We start from the raw sequence: 25,485 nt of genomic DNA, 5'->3' as shown, positions 1-25,485 counted from the left end.
ACAAACACTTGTTCGTGAAGCAGACACTACACAACCTGTGCATAAACCTAACCCAACAATGATGTGCCCCAAATGACCATAAAGTCACTTTAAAGCTGCATTTATTTTCTTTCGGCCATTAGGGGGAGAAAAAGACAAGCTGAAAGATACAAATAACCCTAACCCTAACCCTAACCCTGTTTATAAGGTTGTTATATATGGATGCAAAACATCCAATAAAATTTGGAGACATGGAGAAGTCCAGTTTTCACTTTCTGGGTCTAATTATCTGAGACTGCTATATTTTGGGCTGTGTTTATTAGTTTAATGCTGTGCAGGCAGCATATCAGCCATCTACAAGTTAATGAGAGTAGCGAAATGTAAATATGTGGACCTTGAAACTAAAACTATGACCTCAGAGAGAGTAAAAAGCTCTGCAGAGTTGCAAAATGATCATTCTTTGAGATTTCAGCACCACTTTTACACCTTACACATTAGTAATTACACAGTAATATAAGTTACACAGTAATATAATTCACTATTCATTTAAAAATGACTAATTGATTACAGCTTATATAATAAAACATGCAAACTTTCTTTTTTCATTTTGCTACTTTCTCACCAATTTGGACTTCCAGCTCTCACTCCCAGAGGGTGGTGGGTCAAAACAGATGCAGTAATGTAGACACACACATCACAACCTACCTGCTACTCAACACGAACATGATCCCTCACCTGGCTCCCACCAGCCAATGGCTAACAGTAACTGAATGACAGTCTGTAGTTTTTAGTTTGCATTTAGTACTTTAATGGTGGATGGATAAGTGTGAATCTGCTCTTAAGAGGGCCTATTATGTACTTGTAATGAAAAATATGTGTTTTGCTATAAAATGTACTCCTCCTATACATTTGTTTTAGCGTGTGTACCTGTGAAGGGAACATCTCCCCCACGCAGCCTTTCTCTGTGCTAACAGCGGACATTATTCAAAGCAGACTTCGCAGTAACGCCCTGATGTTTACAAAGGCCATGTGGTTTCAAACTATTAAAACCAACTCTTCACTTAGGCATAATGGGCTTAGTCCATTAGTAGCACAATAGACACACACTCACACACACACATGGATACAAACAGGCTTTAAAACAGCCTCCAGGTTGTTAGTTAACAGTGAAGTGAAGTTTGTCCATTACACAGTGACACTAACTTGCAGCTTGACAAAGCCATTAAAGCCAAACTGAATTTCTCCACCAAGGTGCAGCACAGGGATCGAAGTGACCTGTTGACTGTGATAACCTAGCCACAACACCAGATGGAGGTACACTCACTAACAGGAAGAGGTCATTGAACATCCTTTCATTTGAATATCATGTAGAGTGATAGGATGGTGGTGAGACATTATGCACCAGAAATGACCTTGCTGGACTGCTGACTAACTAGAAGAGTGCAGAGCATCGTTAAACTGGTTAAACTGGTGTTCTTCACTAATATTACAGGCATCAGAAACAATTAACAGTAAGTAGACTAAGCAGGTTGGTAACACTTTTTGTAGCCTGCATAGCTTCTATGTGATGCGTGTTACATGTTGGTGACAACATGTCCGTCTATTGTAGACAAGAGGTGATGGAGGTACAACAAAACCTTGAAGCAAAAGCAGAATTCAGCCTGATGAATGCTTAAGAGTATTAACCTGTGTAGGCACAGTTTGACTGGGAAACCTATCCAGACTGAAGCTACATACACAGTGTTTTAGCACTCAATTCAGATTATATTTTGTAATGCTATTCATCAAAGGTTTTTCTTTTCACTGACCTACTGTCCCTGCAAAATTAAGTGTGAATGCTAAAAACAATGGTCCAAATAAGAATATTAAAAGGTTGACCAAATATGCAAGCATCATTGCAGGAAATATACAACGAGAGACTGCTACGCCGCCCCCAAACAAACATCTTCTTTTTAAAGTGTGAATTCCCCTTCAGCTAGCCAACAGAGCTGCCCCAGTGGGACACACAAGAGTTCAAAGCCTCGGTCTGTGTCTTTTGAAGACAGGCTCTTATTTCTTCCTTCCCCTCTTAGCAGTCTTTAAGTAGGAGATTTTAGCTGACATTGAGCACCATCTTTCCCTCCATAAACCAGAATTGATTCCTTTAAGATGATTCCCCTAGCTTGTTGAATTTAGTTTTATACATGCGTCCAAAAAAAAAAATTGGTTGCTGCAATTTTTACAACCGTTTTTTTAAACATTTAGGCACGCCACCAACATAAATAAATCTGCTTTCATCCTCAAAATAGATCATGTATGGTTGCTATGGTCACAGCAGCAACGCCTTTATGCAAAGGCAGAGAATGCAAGAGATATGTAAAAATACAAAAAATATAGCCAGTGCTGCCAGCTATGATGTTGAAGAAATCAAAATCTTTCTCTCAAATTCTAAACTACATATTAGCTTTGACTTTTTGACCTTGTCTTTGAGTGCATTAGTCCAAAACCTTAGGAAGTCCTTCATTCAGCCATGTTTGTTTTAAGTGCTTTATTCTGGAGTATATTGCAATGACTTTCTCACAGAGTAGTGGGCTCAGATGTGCAAAGTTCTTATCTGGTGCGATAACCCTGAACACTTAACCTTCACTGGATTAATGAGCAGGAAGTTCTCATCTGTCCTAAAGTCTCTAAAAGTTTCCTGAGTCGTGAGCTGCAGTTTTAAAATAGATTTTAAAAAAAGATAAAGAGTACAGCACTTCTTTTTGGGAGGAATTCAGGCAATATGATGCGATTTTATCATAGCCTTGCGTCCATCTGCAGAGCCCCTGACACAGAAGCGAGAAATAAAACAATAAAATGACAGCCAGTTGGACCATTATACAATAAACACAGATTCTGGAGACCCACCAAGAGGTTTTACTTCTCCATATAACTATCCCATAACCACAACAAAACAGCAACGGCATGTGGCTAAGTATGAATGTAACTCTCGCTACCCGAGTGTGCATACATGTCTAACTGTGTGTGTGTGTGTGTGTGTGTGTGTGTGTGTATGCACCAAACACATTTTTCAGCGCATAAACCTTGGCAGGTGTCCAGCTCCACTTGGACAGAGCTCAGTGAGAGAAAGGGAAAGACTTGTCTTGTCTTAGCGGTTAAATCCCCTCTGAGACTGCGAGTGAAACACGCTCCGAGAGTTTTATGTATTGTTACGAAGCCGCTTTTTTTATGGAGTTAAGCGGGGGTAAGCACCCCCAAAGGCTTTCTCAATCGCCTTGCCAACAGGTATAATGATACAAAGGCTTAGGTTTGCTGACAGTCCATCAGAAAAAATGCTATGTCAACTGTTTGCAGAGGATTAGGCGATTGCTATTAAATTAAATTATGTATACTACATTAGGATTGGTTGAACAAAACACTCAATAAATTAGATGAGAGATATATCTGTCTATTTACAAGTTGTATGCATGCAAATTCAATCACTGGCACTGAATTATGTACTTTTCAATTCCAATTATGTTAATGCAACTTTAAATTGGCTCAGCATGAGACAATTAATAGAGTATCCCCATTTTTTATGCATCAGCATTGTCTGTGCATACAGAGAGTTGGTAGGCCTGTATTGTTTTATGGGACATAAATATAAGACTGACTCAGAAGAAGACAACACAAGTCATTACAGCCTTGATGGCACCACTCACATGTACCCAACACTAACAGTAGTGTATCTGACTCACGTTTTCTGATGTCTTCTTCTTTCTCTCATGGAGATTAAGTATCCATGTCACCAAGTCCTACTGCATTTATAGCAGCTGGTCATGTCGTTGCTTCTGGTTAACCAGTCTGATAACATTACCAACGATGATAAGCAAGCTCACTCTCCCTGTTGTTTCATTGATATTATGTTGTTAACTTTCTTTTGTTGATGAGAGGAGTCCACTGAAGAGCAGCAGCAATATTGTACTCTGGATGTTAATTGGTTAGTGGGACATTATCATACATAGATTACCATGAAAAAATAAAACCACTACTACTAAAAAGGCATCAAAAATTCAAAAAGTGGTGAATATTCAATATATTTGTTGGCTTCAGAACACCTCAGTTATGCTGCACAACATGTTTGAAGCTATTTAATGGTCATGTTCTGGACTTTTAATGTATTCTCAGGTCAACAGGTATGAAGAAAAGGTAAAGCAGCTAAAGTCAATTAAAGAAAATGGGTGTTTACTAAGATGTAAATAGACCCACAGACACCTGAGCAGGTGTAAAAGGTTTTACTTTGAGGCTCTGTGTGTGTTTGAAAGACAGAGGACACGTGTTTAGCAGGGAGTCATTGCTGTAAAGGATGCTCTTTGAAGGTTAATGCTGACTAAAGGAGAGGCTGAAGCATAGAGGGATGTGAAACAAACAATCACGCCAGGACATGCTCAAATTTAACACAGGGCGACAGGGGGGAGTCAGTACCTTCGTGGTTTGAAGAGTGAGCCTGTGATCAAAATGTCACCAGTCCAAATTTTCAGAGCAGCCAGTAGCATGTGGCTTGAAAGGACATGATGTCTCATAATATCACAATCAAAAGAGGCACTGCTTGACAGTTTTAATCCATCTTTGTGTAATTGTTCTTTTTTAGTCTGCACATTTAAATCATAGGTCAAAGAAAAATCATTGAACCTCCCAGTAAATTTGGAAGATGCCAACAGGTTATTATCAGCTGTGTGTTTTTAACAGGTGTGATGATCATAAACCAACAGCAGTCCAGCCTCCTCTTGTACACATGCAAATAACACAAGCATGACCTAAATGAGTCTCACAGTTTTACAGCACAATTTCCAAAACAGATCTTTCATGTACTTTTCCTGTGCCTCAGCAAACATAACGGTTTGTGCAATAATATTATACTCCAAATGTGTCTTTGTTGTATTGTGATTGACAGTCTGTTGCAGCTGGGACTAAGCTACTTTTAAAAGAAGTACAATAAAGTATAAATAATCACCAGAATGAACTACATGTGACACAGTAGACATCTGTGATATTTATATCTAAGAACTTATATATGGTATCCGTCATGTGTATTCTCCGCTTGCGTTTCTTTTTGTTTTTCTTTGATATCTGTCCCTCTTTAAATCTGTCTGTCTCTGATTCCCACATGTATTACTACGCCTGTCTTCCTGCATTCACGCTGCCATTGATCTGCATCTCATTTCGCCTCCTCTCCTATTTTCTCTCCACCTCTGCTTTACTCATCAGTTTACCTCCTCTCTGCGAGCCACCTGGTGTGAAACTAATAGTACAGACCATAATTAATAAGATGAGGTCATATGAAGCAGCTCAGTGCTCTCGTGGCTTTATCATTTTTTTCAGAAATTCGATTCGCAGTCACTGTTGTGAGATTCTCCACATCAGTCACTGACACTAGGGATGGTTGCCTGTACTTTGTATCTCTGGTTTGGATATTTGCTCATTTATTCCTCTAAGAAAACAAATGTACATGCTGTCTCAGAAGGAGTTGTTTGTTAGTTTTGCTAATGTTTCCCTACAGACAGAGTAAGACTGCACTGAGTAACTTAATGAGTTGACAAAGCGCCTGTTTATGGCCGCCTAATATTTTTTAATGTCAAAACACTGCAGAATATTTAATGTAAATCGTTTTATTCATCACCAATTCCACAATCCACACAAACTGTAAGGTCAGCCCAGGAAACTGACTTTACTGGAATGACCGGGAGACATTTTGGAGTAGCCAAAGCACATAACGAGGAAACAGTTTTTGTTTTCACGTGTTCCTCTTGGTGCTTCCTGACAGACCAGAGGAAACATATCAAAGGTTTTCTAAATGTCATCCTAATTATCACAGACGTTGTGCTGAAATATCAAAAAATATACAAAAATACCAAAGCCTCAAGGTTTTTTCGCATCATGTAACCTCTTGAGACATCTTCAGCTCTCAATCACCGCTGGAGAGGAGTCAACAGCAGGTCAGGATGAGTGTGTGTGTGTGTGATTCACTGTAACTCACATCAAACTGACAGCCGTGAAAACTTTGCTGATTTAAAGGCTAAGTACTTCTATGACTACCAGTTCTAATACAACTACTATTATCGCAATCATTACTAATGGGCTTGCTCAGAAAGTACATACAATATAAGGCTTTTCTTTTATTGTTAATCATCCATTTGTGTATTGAAAATTTGTTGTGGCCCCTAATGTTGAGTTAAAAAAAGGGGGGGGGGGGGGGGGTGCACAAGGAAGATAGAGCGGGAAGGCATAAAAACGTAATCAGAAACGTACTTTTTTTTTTGCTCAATATTTCATCATTGTTATTGATTATATTAAATATTTTTAGTAATACTGTACTAAGTTACTGTGGACCCCAGGAAGTGTAGCTGTTGCCTGGGTAACAACTAATGGGGATCCAAATAAACTAAATATAAACTAAACTGTGTTGTTGTGACAAGGAGTGATGATGAAAACCACATCACAGACTTCAACGAGTTCAAATGAATTACCAAAAAAAAAAAAAGTCTATAATAGCTTATAGAGTTTCACATTTTTGACTTATCTATCACTACATGTGCCAAACCCAAGGACTGACTAACCCTGCACATCCACAGCTCCTCCTGACAGGTGTTTTCACTTAATCCCCCTGATTAGACCTACACTCAGGACTCTGTATACAGGCTGTATACAGGCTGATTAATACTTTCCTAAAGCTTTGCATGTGTTTGAATTATAAACTCACACAGAGACTTTTTTTGCTTGCCACATTGTCCGTAGCATTATTCTCTAAAACACCACTGAAAAAATGATCATGTGAAGCAACAAGACATTTATGGCTGTGTCTAACATCATGAGTCCAATATAATCTGATGGTCATTTTCTACTGTAGTGTTGTTTGAATGACTGGTGACTGGTGGGAATAATGACACCCTATATGGTGGAATCAATTGATCCCACAATACATCATTAGAGTTCGATGGGCGCTAGCTGTGAGCTAACTATCATGATGCAATGTACAAGTTGGGAGAAAAGGCAAATTTGACTGCCAGATGTAATGTATTAGGCAATGTCACATCAATTTAACAAACCATATATGATTTAATACACAGCCAACACATTCACTTGACCTTTTTCACAGCAGATTTTTCATTTTACATCAAAATAGCACCAGAGGAATTAATAACATCAAAAACAACATTTCATTTAAGCGAGCCAGTTCTAGGATCCTGGTATTTGCATGCTGGCTTGCTGACATGGCTTACTGGGACAATTAATGACACAGAGATGCTGTTAACGCTATTACTAACATGTGCTTTCCCTGCTATGACAAATGAGGGTCTATTTCTAGCATGGCTCCCATTTAAACCTGCCCAGAAAAGTAACTGAAAACACCTGCGGATATGTGCGGCCAAATCTTAAGTTGACAATATTTTCTGATGCTTAAAAAGGTTGTGTTTTCTATAAATGACAGGAACATCTGTCTATCTGTTATTCCCATATCTCTCGAACCGTTCATCCGATTGATTTCAAATGTGGCATGTGTCTTGCTACGGGCACGAGTTAGTGCAGTGCCACGTTTGACGTTGTTTGGATAAGAAATGTAAAGATATAGATAAATATATCAGTAAAAGAAGCACACATTTGCTGTTGCCGCTCTAGCCTCTGGCCACTCCCCCTCTCACACACTGAGCACAGCGCAGGACCAGAGTTACCCGGGATTTCCACCGGGTCTGTCAGCGTCACGAAACGGCTGCTCCATCCTCTGCTCGGTGTCAACTCACACCGGGCGAGTCATGGCAGCAGAGCAGAGCTCTGGCAGAAAAAACTGCCTTTTAAAATGAAGTTGCACTGTTAATACAGTGCAGCCCAATAAAATCTGAACGAGTGCCTTTAGGCTACCATAATTACTGTAGTAGCAGGCAGCACAAAGGGCCCGATTTTGTTAACTTGCTCAAATTTACTTGATTTGGTAATTTTATTTTATTTTTGTGCTTATACCATGTGTCAGTAGGCTATCTAGCTAGATGGTGTCTTTGTCTGTTTTATTCGTGTTTGTTGCTGAAATATAATCGGGAGGCTGCACAGGTTTTATTTTGAAAGATGGAGGTTTTATTATGCCGATTCTGTGTCTGACTTCCTGTCTGGTGCAATGTGCTCTGTTGAGCTCGACGCGATTTAGAAACGGCTCCGTCAAAAATAGAAATGCTGCGGATTGATAGCACTGTGGCGCAGAGAGCCTCCTTAGAGAGGGTATAAGGCAGCGGAGCTTTGGCAGCTAAAACGTGAAACTGAAAACACTTTGAATAGCCCAGGCTACTTTGTAGTAAAAACACATGCAAAAACAGATTTTTCACGGGCACTGCACTAGTCACTAAAATTTTGAAACTGAAAAATGACAGAATGTGCCTTTCTTTTTAACGGAAAGCTGTCAGCTCCTTAAAAAGAATAGTTAATCCCCCGATGAAAATGTGGCTCTTTGTTTATCAATAGTGCTGTTGTACCAAATATCAGTCAGTAAGGGAATAATGAGGCTAACATGTGAACTTTTGGACCCCAGAGAGCAATGACAGAACTCTGGGGTCAGCCTCATTAAATGCAGTATTGTCAGAGACGGTTGCCATGGAGTTTGGGGTTTAACTCACTGTGTGTTGGGTTTTTCTACCAACTTGAAGTGAGTAGATAATGACTGAATTGTTTAATCTATTCCTTTTTACACATTCGCTGTCAATGATATAGCTCCAGACCATATAACAGTATATTGTCTTAATAAAACTAATGCGAATGTGCATAACATAATAGCGCTGTGGAACTGAGTGCACTGCAAAGTTATATGCATCATCTACCAGCACTACAGCTGACCTCCCCTCCAACTGTAGAGGGAGAGAGACAAATGGTTTGGACTGTAATGGCTTCTGTTGGATTCACTAATGATAAAACTAGCCTTTCACTGGATGCACACCCTTTGCTATACACAGGAAGCTCTGAGTAAACAAGCATATACACACACATGCCCACAGGGTTTCAGCTATTTTAAATAAAGAGAGGGAGAAAGAGTAATAAAAGAGAGGATTAGCTGAGTCACAGATCTGCTCCATTAACTAATATTGTGCATGTCCTTCACCCTTCAATGCCCAGTACTCAGAAAGATATGCGCAAATAAGAAGGAACAGTAAATAATCCTAATTGATATATTGATTAGTGTCATCAACATATTGATGCAAAGACAGACTATACTTTCACATCTTTCAATTTCTCCATATCTGACTCCCTCTCTCTTTCAGTTTCACTCACTTTTTTCCCTTTCTGTTCACCCCCACCTTCCCTCCAGCGCTCCATTACCGCAGCTTCACACGAAAAAAAGCCAATAATTTGGGGAGGAGGAAAGAGAGTGAGAGGCAGGGAGATGAAAAGGGTGAAAAAGTAAAAGAGGGGAGAAAAAAAAAATACAGCGCATTGAGGACTGAGGGGAGTAATAAGTTTGGTGGAGAAGAGATGGAGCGGAGGGGGATGTGAAAGAGAGAGATGGTGACAGAGGGAGGGAGAGAGGTGATGAAATAGTGAGACAGAGAGAAGAAAAGGAACCCCGGAGAGAAAGAGAGAGAGATGAAGGGATGCGGTGTGTGGAGGTGAAGTTGGAACCCAGGGTGGAAGAGATAAAATGAGGGTTTGATGGAGGAAGGCGAGAGGTCGCACTCTCCTCTGTCAGGGTTGTGATTATTCCAAAATACACATCTCTATCCGTCCTCTGTGCCTCTCTCTCTCTCATCCCATCTTTAACTTTCCCAGCATGTTTTTTGTCCTCACTGATCTCCCACCCTCTCTTTTATACCCGTTGTTCCTTTCTCTTTCTCTCTTTCTCCCTCTATCATCCCTCTCCTCCCTGTGTCCTGCCTTCCCTCTCTTTTTTTCTCTCACTCATTCCCAATACATAATTCAGGCTGAGATTCCAGCATGACGGGTGTGGCCATTAAAAATACATGGGGACGCTGCGCCGAGGCCGTTTAGTGCTGCCTATACCTCAGAGGAGAAGCGCTATAGGCTAGGGCGGTGAGGGCAGGGAGAAGGAGAGAAGGGGAAGAAGGAGGGATGGGTGGCAAGATCAAGAAGCCGGAGTGAAAGAGTAAAAGAGAGAATGTAGGGGAAAAAAGGTGGGAAAAGGGATCAAATAAATAACGAAGTAAAAGTATGGTTCACCTTCCATTCACTTAGGTTGAAGCCTGCATGATAGCCAAACTCCAGCATGTATTTCCTGTTCTGGTATAATCTCTGGCCAGCTCAGGTCAGAGTTCACCAGAATTTCCAGCATCGTTCCCACAGACAGTTAACAGTAAATTATTTATTACCCACATTAACTTACAGTGACATACATAAACTCCTATCTCCCTTCTCCAACCAGGTCAATATTGTGTCACTCTAAAAGAAAAAACTGACTTAATCGACCCGGAATATAACTTTAATTAGAAAATGATAATGTAGCAATATACTCTCCATGACGTGCAGTCTTAAAAGTCACTTAATGCAGTGTAATGTCCTGCAGAGCGTCCATATCACCAGTGTAATGTCCTGCAGAGCGTCCATATCACCACCGCACATAAAATGCACCACAATGGCCAAACTAAGCTAATGGCTACTTTTACATTTTCTGGCTCTGCTTCAGTTCTTTTTGTTGGGAGTTCATGAACATCATCCCATCCATCTTTTTTTTCCCTGGGTGACCTCTCTGCGTGTTAAAGCACAAAAGCAGCTCAGACTTTTAAGTTTAACAGCTCTGACGATATCCAATGCGACTAAATCACCCAACTGGAAAAGAAGAACTAATTTGTCCATTAATAAATAGTTCAATCTGTTAAATAGTCATGGCAACAGCAAGACACCTTTTTTCCCTTGTTGCAATATTATTCATATCATTCAGATCTGTTTTACATCTGCTATGCACTCCTTATTCTAGTAATTGTATGTTGATTAGTAGTTCTGTCTTCTCTCCTGTTTGCTGTGCCGTGTAGTTGTCAACCAGGCTGTGAGGATAAAATCATTCAAAAAGATGAACTATGGCATCTTTTTCAGGGGTGAATGTGGGGCAGCTGTGCTATTTGTGAGGGTAATGTGATTGTACGTTAAGCACTTAGAGAAAGTTGCATTTGGTGGGGTTGTGTTGCATCAGATACTGACGAGAAGATGAAATACAAATCAAGGAGGTTCAGTTTGAGTTATACATTCACAAGTTTGGAAGGCTAATCAGGCACCAAAACACTACACAGCTGTAATACAGGATTATACAATATAGGACATATGACGTAGTATGAGGAGAGGATGAGAGGAGAGGAGAGGAGAGGAGAGGAGAGGAGAGGAGAGGAGAGGAGAGGAGAGGAGAGGAGAGGAGAGGAGAGGAGAGGATGAGAGGAGAGGAGAGGAGAGGAGAGGAGAGGAGAGGAGAGGAGAGGAGAGGAGAGGATGAGAGGAGAGGAGAGGAGAGGAGAAGAGAGGAGAGGAGAGGAGAGGAGAGGAGAGAAGAGACACTGAAGAAGAGAAAGGTAGATTATTTTTGGCAGGCAATGAATATGGATTAAGGGAAAAAAAGAAAGAAATATTTTCTGTCTCTCTCTTCCTTGACCTCAGGCTTAGGGGGGGTAATTGGCAAAACCCTGCAAGTAATGCAGTCTCTCTTTCTTGCTCTCTGTTGTCCACCCTCCCCCTTCTCTCTCTCATACACACAAACACACATATTTCCAACCATCTGTAAACAAATTTCACGCAGACATAAAACACACCCAAACAGAAACATAAAAAAACTATTAGGCCATAAATAAGCTCCCATTTCTAATTTGATTCTCTGTCAATCAATAAATCAATGTGTCAATCACAGCCATTGGAATAGGCAAACAGATAAAGGGGGTAGAAGTATTGTATGTATTGTAGAGAGAGAGAGAGAGAGAGAGAGAGAAAGAGAGAGAGAGAGAGAGAAATTGTTATATCCAGCATATGTCATGTTCTATATAAATCTCCAAAGGAGGACATCTATTTTAAAACACACGCACACACACACCCTGGTAAGAACACTTCCTGTCGATGACCCCTCAAAAGGTATTGTTTTTTTATTTTATTTTTTTCCTAGGGAGACCCTGGCTTTCTGCTAATGTTCTTTCCATGTCTTCTCGCCTGTCTTTCATAAATAATACGCCATTGCTATTAACATGGTCAGAAAAAGCTGCAAGAGATAGCGAGCAGACAAGAAAGCAGCGCAAGAAGAAAGATAGATTGAGGCATGCCAAGAGCAGGAAAGCAGGGATGTGGAAACGCCAAACACTTAACCTCTTTTTTCCTCCTTCCTCCCACCTGTTCCCTCTGATCTAATGTAACATCGCTGCAAGATGTAAAAACACCTTTGCAACCCGCCTCTCTCTCTCTCCAGTCTTCCGCCGCTCTTCTTGCTGAACTCTTTTACCTTGACAATTACTGTTTTACTGCCTCCTCCCTCTCCTTATCCATCCTCTTTACTGCATCCGTCTTTCTGAGTGGTGATTTTTACTGCCCTCGTCCTGCTCTTTTAAACCCCACCCCAACCCCAACCCCATCCTCTGCTTCCCAGTCTCACTTTCTCTCTTCATCTGTCCTACTTTTTGCTCATACTACTACTGTATTTTGGAATATTTTTCATATCTTTGAACTATTTAGGGTGTTCTTGTTTTAAATTTTCCCATGTCTCCTCCAGCTTCAACATTGGAAATGCTGCTTGAAAGATAAGTCAGACTTAATGAAGCCCTTTTTTCCCTATTCCAAATATTAAAAATGTATTCAGATGCATTTTTCACCCATGTCAGCTTTTTTGTCGATGTCCCAGTAAGAGATTTGAGAACGTTACCCATGTGTCATTCAATTTTAAAGACTTCCTGCTGTATTCTTTAGTTTTACACTGGAATACACAGATTAAACTGTATTTCAATCTCTATATTTTGCCTTTTAAAAGTATCAAAGCCTACTTACTACAGCTAAGAGAGTTTAAACTTTAATAATGAACATGGTCCCCACCCACGTTACTCCACACTACAGTGTTGAACTTATAACCAAAGTGCTCTTTCTGTCACCTATGGCGACGACCCCGTCCTTACTTTGTATACAAAGCAATGAGAGAGAGAGAGAGAGAGAGAGAGAGAGAGAGAGAGAGAGAGAGAGAGAGAGAGAGAGAGAGAGAGAGAGAGAGAGAGAGAGAGAGAGATGAAGCAAATCAAGAACCAGCTTTAGAGCACAGAGTCCTAACAAATGCTGTAATAAACAACAAGAACACACACAGACACATCTAGCAGACACAGCAGCGAGTCAATACAGCTGGACTGTTAGTAATAGATTCAACAGAGCTGTTTTCTTGTTTAAAACGCCAAATTTCACACCTGTGGAGTGTGTGTGTCTGTCAAGTCTATTCTAACAGGACTGAAAGATGACCTAAATAGCTTTGCCTCATGTAACACACAACACTTTCATTTAGCAAATATAACACACACTCTTTACTTTATATGCTATGATCACAAGTTTATGCTCTGAGATGCTGACTTGTCAAAAGGTCCTCTCTGTCACTCTCCGATGGTCCAATGTAATAAAACACAGCCAAAACACCCATGTATACTCACTATCACTATCACACACTTATGAAACAGGTCATTTAAGGTCATTGAAGTTGTTTTAGCAGGACCAGTTAACTTATTGAAACTATGTGCTCATTTCAGTCATAGCATCATTCACAAGCCAAGTCACAGAAATAAGATATTAAGAAAAACAAAGGGTATTAATTACTAAAAAACAATCATTAATTTTATGTAGAAAGTTTTAATGCACGTAAAGTACCGCTGAAACAACTTTTTGAAGTGATTAGTTAATGGATTCATAATTTTTCAAGCAAAACTTCCAAAAGCATTACTTTCAGCTCATTTATCACAGCGACATGCTGCTTGACTTTTCTTGAGTTTAGGAATGTAAGTCAGATAAAACTTCGCTCTTCAACAAATCGTTAGCTGGCGGTTAATCAATCATGAAAATAATAGTTTGTTGTAACCCTAAATACACGCATTAAGTACAAGACTTACACGCTCTTTTCAATAAGCTTCAGCAGCTCCAGCATTTTCACTAATTAATTTAAGCTAATGACTCATTGTACAGCTCAGCTTGAAAACATGACAAGAATATAGAAATACTTACAAGCAAGTAGCAGACCTTGTACAAACATCAACAAGTCAGTGAGCTGCTGAAGAAATGCAAAATTGCTGTTCAAGACACTCCATAATTTAACAAGACAGCTTAAATATAACGTCAATAACATCAGCGAATACACAGCTATGAAGAGACATTGAATCATTATGGAAGAAACCAGCAAGCAAAAATACACAGACAGGCAGGGGGTGTATTTGATGTCCATTCTCTTTCTTCTCCCGTGGTCATTTTGTGGTCAAATAACAGGAAAACTAATGCTTTTTTTTATTTATTTCCAATTTAAATAGTTTCTTTTGTGTATTTTGAGGCTAGACTGGCTTCATAATTCACTCATAAGTTTCTTTTCCAGTTCTGACATTGCTGTGTCTATTTTTGTTCTTCATTGTTGGAGTCTTTGCTTCCTGTGAGAAAACAGCAGTGCATTTTCAGTGCCACAGTGGTTACAGCTACCTTGCATTATCTACACACTCAAATCTAACAGTAAAACCCTGCGTTGAGTTTTACTCACACGGCAACAACTGCTTACTAACAACAGGCAACGCAGTGGAGAATTTCTCATTTGAGAGTGAAACCTCCTCACTTCGAGAAACCAGTTTCCACCCACAGTGAGTCTTCTCTCAATCTCATTTTCTCTCCTTGTCGAGTTCATTTATTTCAAATGAGAGAATCCATTACAGCAACAGCATCCCAACGCAGACACACTGTCTTCCGAAGTGAAGTGGTGAAATCATGCGTGCTGAAAACATTTCATCAGGGAACCAAAGTTACAACAGAAATGCTTGTTGTAACGACGAGCCAGTCTCCTCCTGGTGTTTGAACCATGTCTCCTTACAAAGACCCAGGTGCACTGTCTGAATGATGATTAAGTTCTTTATACACATGCACTTGTAACACTGAGATGGTGATACATAAGCAATACAAAACTGGAAGGTACTGAAAAACATTGAACCTTTTTTTTCCTATTTTAGCAGTCCATAATGCTACTCCTGCTAAAGCCAGTACACATTTTAACATTTTTTCATATGGAGGACATCGTGTCTTGTCAAACCGGGGTGTGACTAATAGCACTGATAATGTCTGGATTCTAGTATTGTGCATGCTGGCTCACTTGCAAAGCTTCCTGGCATCGCTACGTAAATTACCAAGTGTGTTGGCTCAGTGGGAGCATTGGCAACTCACAAAAAAAAGCCAGAGCCCCCCAGGGTTTAGTGCGGTCCTTTTTGTGTGGAGTTATGCCTGTGTTCACATGGCTTTTCTTCCACTCCAAACAAAACATGCATGTTAGGTATTAGGAGGACTCCTGCCTGGAGTTGACCCTCAGGCACTGATCTGCAGATGCTAACTGCCAACTTTGGGATGGATCAAAGTAAACAGGGATGAACAGGCTTTTCTTACAGCAGACATTTTGATTTGACATAATGGGTAACACATAGGTTTAACTAATAATCATTTAGGGTCGCCATACACCCATTAAAATGTTGACTGTCACACCTGTGTTTGACAAGTTCAAATGTCCACAGTCAGAAAGACCTATTAAGTATAACATTACATTGGTATGACTGAGCGATCATTTTATGTTATTAGTAACACCTGCAAGTTTCTGTCACAAGAAAAGGTCTGTGCTGTCCAGCTGTGATGAGTGAAACCATCGCCTGTGTGTATCGGCTTCACTTATCCCTTATCTGGGCTTCCATTCAGGCACAAACCTGATGAAAGGAAGAGGTGAGATAGAATCTCATTCCACTTTACAGTAATGCATTATATACAATGCTTTTCCTCCTCTCTTCACACACACACACAGACACACACACACACACACACACACACACACACACACACACACAACACACACACACACAGATAATACTCACAGGCAGTCTCTATCTCGTTTTATTCTCTTCATCGCTCTCAAACACACACACACATCCATTCAACTAATACACAACCCTCTCTCCCGAGCACACACACACACATTCATGGTGAAGCGGACACAAATAAATCTACATATTAACATGTACACCATCAGCAGTTTCATTAAACATCATTGTAATGACCTTCTGTTTCTCATCAGAGGACTCGATTAAACTTTCAATTAAATTCCTGACACATCACATGCTGTATGTGTGCTTGTTCATATGTTGTGACAGTGTGTGTGTGTGTGTGTGTGTGTGTGTGTGTGTGTGTGTGTGTGTGTGTGTGTGTGTGTGTGTGTGTGTGTGTGTGTGTGAATGTGTGGTAGATACTGAATTTCAGGTTCATCACTTTTGGTTTTTACTCTCACAGGTCGCTCAATAATAATGATAACAAACAGTTTGATGGCATTGTGAAGTAGCGTGGGATCATAGGAGCTGTTGTCATTGTTAAACAACCACCAATGCCATCATATCACTCAGTTTCTTTAGGATTCTGGTTAGGATTCCTTCAGTGTTCATTGTTCAGGAGGTTTTTCACAGGAGCCAAAAAAGACCTGGTGTTTCTCTGACACTGTTCAGTGGACACAGTGCATCCAGAGAGGCAGTGAGCCAAGCTGCCGCCACTGTTTGCTCAGCTTGATCCAAATGTTCAGGAGGTTTTTCTGAGAGAGAACCAAATTATCCACAGAGGTCTCCTACTCTCCAAAACAAATGTACATGGGGATTAAAAGGACTAAAAAAACTGAATAAAACAGTTTCACTTTAAAAATCACTGTTTCTCTTAAGCTGTTAAATGGGCAGCGGACATCCGAGAGGGGCTCTGTGTGAACTGAGCTGTCACTAGCATTTGCTTAACTTGTTTCTTTGACATTTTAAGATCCAGACATTTGATAACAAAAGGTTTAAAGATATATTTTGAAACAACAAAGATCTAAAAGTCATAAAAATGTGTCTTAAAATTGAATAAAAGTCAAAACCACACCAACATATTACCTTGAACATAGACTTTGGTAGAAACCATTGTCCACACATGGATATACTCTTTAGTAGAGGGGGTGTGACATCATTGAACGGTGACCAAATGAAAAGGACTGTTACATTGATTAAAATTACATTGCGATAATGTAACTACACATCTAAACAAACTATATAGGACACGTTTAGTCGTTTTTAGACATTTACACATTGTAATGCGAATTGTTACAGAAAAGAAGCAGATGGATTGAGACTAATTTCCACATGGATTTGTTTCACATCATGCACCCCCCAAGAGTTTCCTGCTGCAAACAGAACAGCTATACTCAAGTAATGCTCAGCTTTACATTCATATATTTATCAGTTAACACCTGTAAAAGCTGGTTACTGTTGCTATTTTGTGTGTCCTGTTTGTTATTTCCAAACTCGATTCAAAGAATTAGCTCTATACAGCTGCTAACAAATCCAATTAAGTCAGCATTCACACATTACATATGGCTCTTGTAAATGAATCATCTCCAGGCAACACTCAACAAATGAAAGTAATAAATAATTTCAGAAGGACAATTAAGTCTCCCATCATTAAGTCTGCCTTCGTTAGTCGAGGTTGGATGATCGTGTCCTGCCCGTCTGTAGCGACCGCGATATTTCCCTGCTGCAGATGATTTGGAGTGAAACGATGCGCTCACGAGGCGTGCTCAGATACAAACAGCGAGCGTTGGCAAGCGCTAGTCGGCACAAAACGGAGACCCACTCGTGTCCTAATGAGTTTTCCTGCCTGCTGTTCAGGGTGCTCTGTTGCTTCATTATTATCACCCTCTTAATGCTTAATGCCTCCATGAAAGAAATCAACACCACATCATTACAGTTCAAAGGACGCCATGGTCTCTCCTGCTCACTGTCTTTTTAGGATTTTTGCCTTTTTATCTTTCTCTTGTGTCTGTCTTTCTCCTTCTGTGTCATCGTGTTGTTGTCTTTATTTCTACCCCTCAGACTCTCATTAAATCCCTTCTCTTACACTCTGTTGCTTTTGCCTCTTGCTCTGCAATCTTGCAGCTTCTCTTTCTTTCTCCCAGTGTCTCTCCTGTCATTATTCTATCAAACAGTCTGGAGGATTAGGACAAGACTATAGCCCAAACTCTGCCTGACCTTGAGAATAATGGCAAATCCGTCGCAATCACGTCTAAAATGGCATCTGAATAAAAGTACAGCGTCTCCTGTTAATTGCGTTTTAATGCAGCTGTTGTTATCCCCGTGCCGCTTTAATGCCAAATTGATTTGTAATTCAGAGGGTGTTCCTGTGCCTAAAAAAACAAATTGCTCTAGTCCTCTTTTATCCACCATGCAGCTCAGCACAACATCCAAAATGCACCAATGTAACCAGGACATATCATATACATCTCAGCATCTGATTTTGTCATTTATAACACAACTTTAACCATCAAGTTCAGAAGAGACCACTGTCCAAAGACATGTAGTTACAAAAGTAGGTCTCTTTTTCAGAACTGTTCACATAGCTAACTCTAACCTCTTTACCAAAATTCACCTTCAACAATTCATCTTAGTGAAACTCAAGTAATTCCAGTTATGCAAAGCAATATTATACATATGTGACTGGTGTTCATAAACTTTTCACCTCCATGAACACAGGAGTTCCTCTGTGGGTTTGAGGAATGAAGGGTGGGGGTGGTAGGAAGAGCAGTAGCATCCTGGGACTGGCTGCAAACCACTCTGTGACTGGAAGAGAGCGATAAAACCCACACAGGTCTGAATTCACCTCATCTGACCCCTTTCCAAGTCTTTCATTAAATGAGGTGCTCAAGTGTTGTAGGCTATGTCCCAATTTAGAGTTTATGCATTATCTTCTTTTTTTAGATGTGGATGTAGCAGGGTGCAGCAAATTGCAGCCTCTTCAACAGAACATATACTTGACAGATATTAAAATATGGCTGTAAATACATAGCGTTTAGGTGGTAGTTGTTATTGAGTGTAACAACAATTGAATGCATTTTGTGTCAAAGCAATCAAAAATCATCCACCGTTTATTCCACATTGTGCTGACTGTGTGAAGAGTTGACACAAAGTGAACTCAGTACAGAGGTATATGTGTGACCAAAAGGCCTCAGTCCGCTGTCCTTTGCGAGGGTTTGAGCAAACATTTGCTCTCGCTAATTTGCTTAACAGCAAAGTGTGTGATTTCACTTGCATGTGTGTGTGCGCTCTGTTTGAAGACATGTGGCGCACACACACACATAAAAGAAAGATATGGTTGTACAATGCGGACTATAGTCTACCTAAGTGCCTCCTGGGAGTGGAGATGTTCATGTCCCACAATGTATGGTGTAGAGATCCACTAGAAACAACAGAGAGAAGAGTCCTTAGGGAAGCAATCACGGCTGGTGGTGATACGCAAGGAGATGAATATATCAGTGATATCACACAGCGTAGCAGTTAATTTCCCAGACGGAGAGGAGAGGAGAGGAGAGGAGACAAGAGGAGAGGATCCACATAACAGAAGCGATTAGATGGCTCTTCCTCATACATGCATATACACATGACAATACACACATGCTTAAATGTAAGATGTACTTTGCTGATACACTAAACCCTTATGCGTTATGGTGCACTCTGCTCACCCATCGGTCCGAGCACAGCTGGACGTATGTGAGGCAGTGCGGGAAGGAGCGTGGGAAAGACTTTTTGTCCTGACCTTGGCCTCGGAACACATAACTTCATAAAAAGCACCAACAGAGACACAGATAATAAGTTGTCTCCTCAAAGGAAACAAGAGGGGGGGGGTGGTGTGCATTTGAAAGCCTCAAGCAGAATCAAGTGGAACTGAAGCTGATTGAATGAAGGGTAGAGGCTCTAGTGTGTGTGTATGGGTGTATGTGTGTGTGTGTGTGTGTGTGTGTGTGCGTGTGTGCGCATAATAGCAGTGTTTCCTAAATTCCCTGAGGCAAAGTCATTCCATTTGCTCTCAACGGGGGACAGCCGCCACTTATCAATTTATGAATTGAATTTCATTTTCAGCTTCCGACACACAGCATGCGGGTGTCACTGTGTGAAAGGCGCCTTTCACTTCAATGTAAGACAGTGAGGACTTCCTGGCACAGACAAAGCCACATACTCACACACACATGCACACACACTCATAGTGCTATCCATTACTAGTCACTGATGTAAAGGCAGCCATCATCTCTTTCAGCTTGTGTCTGTAATTGATAGAGTTAACTCACAGGTCTGGTATGTCTGTATGTGTTATTAGGTTTTCCAGGACAAAGATGAGATTGTAGCAGTCGCTAAGGTTTGCCTCAAGGTGCTTTGAGAGGTGTTGAAAAGTCTCAAGGGCTTGGCGATCCATAATGTCGCTGTAATTACCAACCATGAACAAACACAATCAATATCCAAGGGTGAGATGGTTACTCTTTCAGGAGGAGTGGTTAAAGAGATGAGTAAGAAAAAAGAAAAAAAAAACAAAAACCCAACATGATAGAGATGACGAAGATGTTTCAGATACAGTAGGTGCCCTCCATGTTGAACTTGCAATTTGTGAAGCCCCTTGAGTGGAGCCTATACCTGCTCTTCATCCTATGAATCCATGGCATCCTTGTTAATTAAATTCCCCATAGATCTAAGGAACAATGTGCACAGAAAACACAATGTTTGACGAAGAGCTCATTAGACAGCTGCTGTTTCACACATCCTGAAACAGCTGCAGTGAAATCTGTTTAAAAAGTAATTCTGTTTATTAGAAATTGAGTCATGTAGGTGTAGTTTAAGCCATCTTTAACATGAAACATAAAAAGTCAGATGATCGTACAGGTTTTAAACTAAAGTGAACTAAACTTATGTGGAAGAAAACACTGGGGCGAATATTAAAATGAGCAGTGAGGGATTCTTTTGGGTGTCCTCTCTTCCAGTTTTACTATTATATTTAATAATAATAATTCATATTATTGTCTCCCACTTTTCAGCCTCTGACCTTGTTAAACAACTCTACAGTAGGTCTACATGCAAATTTCCTTTTTTCCATTTTTATTGATTTTTTTTTAACTGAAAAGCCTTAATTACTCATTCACACAGAAAAGAAAAGATTATAAGCTTTGAAAAAAATATATAAAGAAATCCTGTTAATCATCTGGTGACCTGACGAACCACTACATCATCTGGCTCAAGTGTTGGTTTGTATACAACCTTTGTGAGCCTCTCATTTCAGACTCAGTGTTGAAACTGTCAGCTTGTTTTCGATGATAGCAATTGGCTCTATTCTTTTTATATACAAAACTTTTTTGGAATTTCCTCTGAAAGATGTTGCTGCGGCAGCCTGGTTTCACCCACGAGGATTATCAAAGTTTCATCTTATTATATCTGATGTCATCCCCTCTGTCCTCTAAGTATCATTCCACAAAGCAGAGACGGTTTAAACATAATCTTCAAAAGAGGAACCGCTAACAAAAGAAACACCAACAACTTTTGTTTGACTTGATTTCTCTCTGCTGTGATTGTCAGCACGCCGCTCCCTCCGCGGCTGAGCACGAGGGGAATAAAAATAAATAAAAATAGCGGGCTGTTTTCTTCAGGATTTGGATGTGGAATTTTTCACACAATCTGTTGTTTGAATCTCTTTTGTCTACTGCTAGATTAAAAGACACACACATACACACACACACACACACACACACACACACACACACACACACAAACACACACCCCTCTCTGGGCTGTGTTTGCTTTCTGAGCCCCTTGTGTTGAGTGGGCGACTAGCTGTGACTGCCACTGTCAGATTAGCCTGTTTAAAAGAGACATATGTTTATAGCAGCGTGTGTGCGTGTGTGTGTGTGTGTGTGTGTGTGTGTGTGTGTATCCTCCATACTATTTTCAGACTGTGATGCATGCTGCATTATTCATGTTAAACCATGCAGAGAAAGATACCGTCTTGTGTCATATAATACCACCACCACAGGCCCCTAGATATCATCACATGCGCGCGCACACACACACACACACACACACACACACACACACACACACACACACACACACACACACACACACACACACACACACACACACACACACACACGGAATACTTATGCACACATAAACAATTGCTGGAAAACTTACGCAAACATACAGTATATCCATGAACACACATAAGATTCACTCCCGCATTGACATACAATCCACACACATGTACACACACGTGTGTACACACTAAATCGTATTAGGCAAATGAGAACGAGGCAGTGCAGAGCCAGAAAGGCGCTCTGTTCGAGTGCTGTTGCTGTGACAGATCCTGGCATAAATCATGTTTAGTTGTTGTTGTTTAATATGCAAATCTTCCATTCAAAGCACAAGCTAGTTGTTAACAAGTGCGTTCAAACACACACACACACACACACACACACACACATGCACAAAAAATATCCCATATATTCTCATGCACGCATGTAGGGTATAGATTTCCGAATACAGGGAGGCACAAAATGTGTGGCCACAAACACATATAACCACACACACACACACACACACACACACACACACACACACACACACACACACACACACACACACACTGAAAGAGCGTGGGATAGATGTGGATGTGAAATGCCATGGGCGTCATTACTGAACTCATATTTCATAATCATAAGGCTATCCATCAGCCCTGTTCAGCTAATGATGACAACGCCAACACACACACACACACACACACACACACACGCCTAGAGAGACATAAGTATTCTCTATCACAGATATGAGTGCCTCTGCAAGGACACAAAACATGAGCGGCACAAAGAGAAGAAACACTGTCGCATGCATACACATGAGCACTCATAAGGGTGCTCAATTAGGCCCACACATGTAGTGGGAAACACACTTGCACAAAGAGATGTCCTCACAGGCGCAACACACTCGCACACACACACGCACACACTGCAGTGAATGAAGTGGCTGTTGACAGATTTCAGCAGTAATTGATACCCGTGTTTGGCAGCCATTTTTATTTGGCTCAACCACAAGCCAGGAATGATCTAAGCTCCGCAGCGCGCACACACACACACACACACACACACACACACACACACACACACACACACACACACACACACACACACACACACACATATGCAAAACCCTTCCTTACAAGCATGACATGACACATCTTGACACATCTCATCTCACACCGACATGCACACACATCTGAACACGGGAGATAAAAATCACACTTTAGTCTTCTAAAGGCAAATGCACGGGCTAAAACATAATCGCTCTCTCTTTTTTTTACTCTCTCTGTTGAAAACTCCAGGAAGACTGACTACATTTTAATTGGTTGTCATCACTGAACTTTATCTTGCCAGCGATGATGAGTGAGGGGAGGCGGGTGAACGTGCCTGATGTGGCAATCATTCAGGAAGAGAGACGAAGAGAGGAGAGGATAGGAGAGGAGACAAGAGGAGAGGAGAGGAGAGGAGAGGAGAGCTTAAAGAGTCTAATCTTACCTTAAACAGACGCAGGATGTTGGCCACCATGATGGACACTGAGCTCGCCGCGGCTCCTATCACCCCTACAATTTTATCCGGCTTGGTGAAGATCGGAGGGTCTCCATTGGCACAGCGGACATCAGAGCCGTCCCTCTCTATCAAGGCCTGCACAAAGGTCAGGGACTGCTCCAGCGCGTACGTGTCCCTGGAGCAGGTGTCTAAGATCCGGGCCCCCAGTGTGATGTTGGGCAGCAGCTCGGGGTCCTTGTTGATCAGGTCGATGGCGAACATCATGGCCTCCAAACGATGGATACCCTTCTCCTTCTTCAGCTCCCCGCACGGTGTGCCACGATCCCCCCGTGAGTGGACGGGAAACAATCCGCCGAGGATGATGTCGCCGTCCAGTCGGATGGAGTGGGCGTATTCTGGTGCCGCCTGGGGGTCTGTGGGGATTCTCTGAGGGGAGGCAATGGGTAGGAGCCAAGTGTAGGAAGTGGCCACAAGCAGGAAGATGACAGAGCGAGATTGGGGGTAAGCAGTTGGGTTCCACTGAGGTTCCATGATCAGTGAATGAGATAAAATCTTAAAGGAGGGTTCGGGATTGGTATTCCAAAACTGAAGATGCGTATTTGGGAGAATTAAAGAGTAAAGCCTTCCTATTGGCAAACAAGGGAGGGGTAAAGGACCCCAGAGGTGGAGCTAGCCGAGCCCCATGAGCGAATCATATTCCAAAAGAGACGGCTTTACAAAGAGAGTGGTTGCGTGGAAATGTGGCAGTGACGTCTCAGAAATCTAGTCAGGCAGTGGATCCTGTAATCCGCAAGTCACATCTTCAGAAGAGCCTGTTGGGGGGAGGGGGGGACAGAGAGAGGATGTCTCAGTACCAACTAGATGCAGGGATGTACAGTCCACATGACAAACAAGTGAAAACCACTCATGGGTGAGGCAGAAATACAATCAAGCACAGAAATAACATGTCACAAATATGCGCACCTACATGCTCACTCGGCTGCTTGCAAACATTCATATGGGTATAATGTTTCCAGCAGACCTGTCAAAAATTGCACTTCCATTCTATAATTGAAAAACCCAAATCTGTCAGCTTGTAATCACCTCTACACACACACACACACACACACACACTCATCTCTTGGCATATCAATGAGTGGAACAGCTGTTGAAATGACAGCAGTGAACCTCGGCGAGCTCCTCGGGCTATTCGCACGAAGGCGCACGCTACCTGCTGCAGTGGAGATGAGGAAGAGCTAGAGAGAAATGAACAGAGCGAGGAGGAAGAAGAGGTGGAGGAGGAGGAGGAGGAGGAGGGAGAGAGAGATTGGGGAGACAGACGGAGGAAAGGGAGGAGAGGCAGAAAGCGAAAGCATGTGAGACAGGAGAGAGAGAAACAGAGACAGCAGTGAAAAGACAGAGAGCGGTGCCTTGGAGCAAGTGCATTGCATCATTCAAACACCTGCTGTTTCTGCTGCGGCTAAATGAACACATTAAATCCACTACACCCTACTCCACACACACACACACACACACACACACACACAACTTGAAATCACAACAGGTAGATTTAATGTTGAATGTTGTTTCTTCATGTTAACAGTATTAAATGTTGATATGACATTTCTACTTTTTCCCACTGCAGGGATGTTGCACCTCCATCGCTGGCAGTAATAATGTCATGCTTTACCCACTGAGCTGCACATTAAGCAGATATAACTTGCTATAACTTGGTTGGGCAGGACTGAAAATTGCTTGTGACAAACTGGTTGGCTCCTACATGATACGGGTGCTAATGTGCTTTCATTAGCCAAGGCCCTGGGGATTTATTTTCTCATTTAGCTTCCCTGAACCGAAATCTTTGATTTTATTTTTTGCATGGAAGCTGTTTAGGGCGAGGAAGAAATGGATATCTCTAAATGAGTATTTAAAGGTGAGTTAATTGTTGC

General features: G+C 41.3%; 1 protein-coding gene across 1 annotated transcript in view; it reads right to left on the bottom strand.

Moving 5' to 3' along the window:
• The window catches only part of grm8a (glutamate receptor, metabotropic 8a), a 229,371-nt gene extending 205,254 nt beyond the window's left edge, over window positions 1–24,117 (bottom strand). The window contains exon 1 of the mRNA XM_053343944.1: window positions 23,546–24,117. Within this exon, the coding sequence (XP_053199919.1) occupies window positions 23,546–24,088 (543 nt within the window). The 5' untranslated portion in view covers window positions 24,089–24,117. The remainder of the gene's footprint in view (window positions 1–23,545) is intronic.
• Between the last annotated feature and the right edge of the window lie 1,368 nt (window positions 24,118–25,485).

The sequence above is a fragment of the Scomber japonicus genome, chromosome 23 (genome assembly GCF_027409825.1).
Source record: "Scomber japonicus isolate fScoJap1 chromosome 23, fScoJap1.pri, whole genome shotgun sequence".
Taxonomy (NCBI): domain Eukaryota; kingdom Metazoa; phylum Chordata; class Actinopteri; order Scombriformes; family Scombridae; genus Scomber; species Scomber japonicus.
Note: the sequence above shows the minus strand (reverse complement) of the source record. Positions and strands in the feature narration are given on the sequence as shown.